The 3,976-nt window shown below is 32.8% G+C and overlaps 1 protein-coding gene across 3 annotated transcripts; it reads right to left on the bottom strand.

The window, feature by feature from the left end:
• On the bottom strand, positions 1-2,573 carry LOC103498860 (proton pump-interactor BIP131-like). Of its 3 annotated transcripts, none has more exons than XM_008461645.2 (8): positions 2,452-2,573; positions 1,983-2,278; positions 1,600-1,791; positions 1,390-1,512; positions 1,111-1,272; positions 823-1,023; positions 438-536; positions 1-268 (listed from the first exon to the last, which is right to left on the bottom strand). In XM_008461645.2, exons 2-8 carry the CDS (start codon positions 2,235-2,237, stop codon positions 35-37), a joined length of 1,266 nt encoding a protein of 421 aa, XP_008459867.2. In that variant the 5' UTR covers positions 2,238-2,278; positions 2,452-2,573; the 3' UTR covers positions 1-34. The 3 variants fall into 3 exon arrangements, with proteins under 3 accessions (XP_008459867.2, XP_050948004.1, XP_008459865.2); XM_051092047.1 differs by having other exon boundaries at positions 1,983-2,252; XM_008461643.2 differs by having other exon boundaries at positions 1,390-1,791.
• Between the last annotated feature and the right edge of the window lie 1,403 nt (positions 2,574-3,976).

Genomic DNA, 3,976 nt, shown 5'->3' with positions numbered 1-3,976 from the left:
TAAGAAAACAAACATTTTTATTGCATTAGTTTCATTAAGAAAGAAGTTCAAAGGGATCCTCAAGATCTTTCATCAACCATTTCAATCTAGCTTTAGAAAGAGTCTCTGGTTTAATAACTTTTCGAGTGTCTTCAACCTCTGGCTTTTGGTTGCTCATCATCCTCCCATCCACACCAAGATGTCGGTTTGTTAACGACGGGTTGACTCTCTTTTTGTAATCGTTTCTGAATTCCAGGTTATCATTCCACTGCTGCATAAATTTTCCAACCTGTTTGTAATGGAAAATTTAGTTTTCATAAGTTCTCAAAATCCTAAAACTGTTTGTGAACAAGGAAAACTATAGCTAATGCTACAATGAATATCATGGAGAGTTTAATTATGACATCCTTTCCCTAAAAAAAAACGAAGACACAAAAAACAAAGGATATTGGATCAACCTGTTTTTGAGATAATTCTTGAACTTCTGTAATGTCTTTCTTCTTTACAAGTGCTTCAACTTTCTTCATGAGGGAACGGTATTTGTAGTAGGAAGCATTCTTTACACGAAAAATATCAAAAACATTGGTAAATTAGTTCAACTCAATTTAGGATATGGTGATCTAATCAATGACTATTGAAAATAAAAGCAGAATTTTCATTTCTATCAGTAGATGTAACTTATAGAACAACTTGACTTATGCATTATTTATCTTTTTCAAACAGAATTTCTCGTTTATCCACATGCTCGGTAGACAGGGTACGAAGCCAGATTTCTATAGTTGATGTAGTAGCATGATTTGAGTACAAAATTCGAGTTCATAAGTTTCCAATTATCATTTATACCTCTTCCCCATACTGCTTCTTCAGTCTAAGAATGGTTTTGTATGCGTCAGCTTTTTTGCGATTTGCATCTGTGAAGAGCTTTTGTAGAGAACGTATATCTTTTTCTACCTTCTCGAGTTCTAATTTTACCTTCCGGATTTCGGCATTTGTTTTCCTCTGTCTTTCCCTTAGTTGAAATGAACTGTTTTTGAGTTTCTCTATCTGCAACGTTCAAAATCACAAAAAATTTAGTTATAGTTGTATATATGCCCGAAAAGAAAAAATCTACATTTTATTTTTGGTTCTTACTTCTTCTTGAATGGACTTTTTTGAGCTTAGAGAGTTCCATAATTTTCCATTCACTACAGCATTGGCAATGGCTTTCTCGATAATAACTTCATGTTGTTTACGAGGATCTTCATCGGATTCCCCCCTGAAGTACATTGGAAATTGTTGTCGCAAGCGACGAATCTGTTCATGAGAACCGAGAAACTTAAGAAAGAACATAATTCCAAGTACTAGAGATCAAAGGATAAGAAACAAGAAGTAGAATTGAATATTCTATTAATGCTCAAGGTTGAATATTACAGGAGCATGGAGTTCATCTAATGTGATGCCCCCATCCTTCCCTTGGCTTTCATTGACTTCCCTTAATAGCTTTCTCTCATCAGCCATGTTTTTACAGCCATGTAGCATCAAGAAATGCAGTTTCTGCTCACATGATAAATCGATTACATAAAGACAAATAAGAAGGAGAGCGTCGCAGAAATGCACGAGAAAAAGTTCAATTGACAATACTCGCTTATCAACTTCCCCCGACGACAAGCACGAGTTGACCGGCTTTTCTTTATATGCGTTGTTTGCAAAGGTCAGTTTGTCTAGATATAGATGCAGGATATCCAATCTCTCCTTTTGCCATTTTATGGTGAGTTCATAATAATCATAGTTCTTCATCCATCTCAATTTTGAACGCACGGCATCACGATCCATCTACAAACACAATTCACTAAATTCAATGTGTTGTATACCACTATCAGTTCATAAAGGAATTCAGATCATTTTTGTCCAACGAATGAAAAGTTCCAATCTTCCATTATTGAGGGCTCACATGGGTTAGTGCCAACCAGGAGAGTTAAGTAAAATGTTCTAAAAAGAAAGACTATGATTTATTTTTCACATACCATCTTTTCCCGTATCTTTGTGGCTAGCAGAACTTGGTCTCGATTCGTCTTCTCAATCCTCTCTTCAGCCTTCTTGATCATGGCATCCAAATTTGGGTTCTCAAGTGGCAAAACCTTGACAAAATAAAAATGTCGAACTCCAACAGGCATTTCATCATCAGAACAATCAATTATCTCCTCTTCACCAACTACTTCCGGTCCTTCTCCTTCTTCCACCATATTCTTCTCTCTACAATTGAATTCACCTTCTTCCATGGTGCTTTTCTTTGCCTAATAATGCAGAAACATACTTCGAACTAAATAAAAAAAAAACCATTCAAAAACACTGAAAGAAATTGCACCCAAGTTCATAACTTAAGCATCAGAGACTCTTGTTTTGTGTGTAAACTAAAACTAATTCACATTACAGTGGCAATGTCAAAGCTTTATAACTAAAGAAAATTCAAAAGAGACAAAGGGGTTTAGATACCTCAAAATCAAAACAATGGGTGTTTGAAAATGGTGCGGTGAACGGGAGAAGATGGTAACCTTGATCAGATTCTCCATGGAACCACCATTTGATTGATTTTTATAGAACAATGGGGAGTGGATTTGTTAGCTCTGAAATGAGCACTTGCTCCCCACGCCAAGTTTGCATTTAAAATATTCGTAAATCTAAGTCAACACTGTTTGTCGGATTATATATAATGATCATGTTCAACCCTTCTCATCACAAATGTGTTAATTGATTAAAAGATTCTCTTAAATGTTTGAATGAGGCTAAATTATTGTCCAAATGATAATATGATTAGAATCTAAGTCTACTTGGCACAGAGAATTAATATATGAATTTTAGAGAGGAGTATGAGAAATATTGGAGAATTACATTAACCTTCTTACAATATGAACAAAAGAAATACTTAAGTATGTCATCCTTTAGGTTAATATTAAAGCTAGAAATTATATATGTGTAGAATCACTTCAAAGTTTGGAAATATTATAAGTTGATGATAGGAATGAATAATATAATATTTCATATAAAATTGATTATGAAAAATAGATTTTGGAGAGTGAGACTTCATCCCGGATATGGTTTAAGGTGGATTTGGAATACATTCTTAACTATTTAATTCTAAAAGGTAAATCATTTTAGAAAAAATGTTTGGTAACTGCTTAAAATATTTTTTAAAATATATTTTAAACAATTTTCGTAGAATAATTTGCTGGTTGTTAGTTGTTGTTTCGTAATGAATATTTTTTTACAAAAAATAATAATTTGCATCAAAAGAATTTAAATTAAAATGAATTGTCTTTAACATTTTTTTCTAAGTCAATTCAACCGGGCCCTTAATTATATCTCTAGAGGAAAACTAACTGTTAGTACAAAGAACTTGATAAGTTTAAATTTTGTATTTTTTTCTTAAAAAAAACTGATGAAAATTCAATATAATTATATTACCAAGGTTAGCTTAGTTCAACAAGAATTGACATGACTTTCCATCTAAGAAGTGGGGATTCTATTTCCTTTCTCTACAATGATTATACTTGTTCACACAGATTTCCGAAGAAATTTGATTCGTGTTGAATTTGTGTTGATATTGTATTCACGTTGATTTGATGCGATGTGGTTCGATCTCTAGAATTTAATCTTCTGATTCTCTCTTGACTGAAGCGGAGCCTTGAAGTTGGAGTCTTGAAGAAAGCTTGTATCGACTTCAGGAGTTAGGAGTATTCTAATTTTTGGGAGAATTTTCTCTCGAGCTTCTAGAGTCAAAAAAAAGTTTTGCAAAGAATTCTCTATTTGTTCTTTGGTGGGCTTTCATGTGGTGGCTCAATATTTAGGTCATATTTAATTTTGGACTAAATTAAGCTTATTTTTTTTTAAATTGAATTTTAATGTGACATCGTTCAAATGGTTCAATTTGTCTTTAAATTTAATTTGAAACACATGACAATTTTTAGTTAATCCTCGATACAATTATTCTAATAAATGACATGTGAATTTAGTTGCATTA

Source organism: Cucumis melo, chromosome 11 (assembly GCF_025177605.1).
Source record: "Cucumis melo cultivar AY chromosome 11, USDA_Cmelo_AY_1.0, whole genome shotgun sequence".
NCBI classification, from domain to species: domain Eukaryota; kingdom Viridiplantae; phylum Streptophyta; class Magnoliopsida; order Cucurbitales; family Cucurbitaceae; genus Cucumis; species Cucumis melo.
This window is presented reverse-complemented; position numbering and strand designations above follow the sequence as displayed.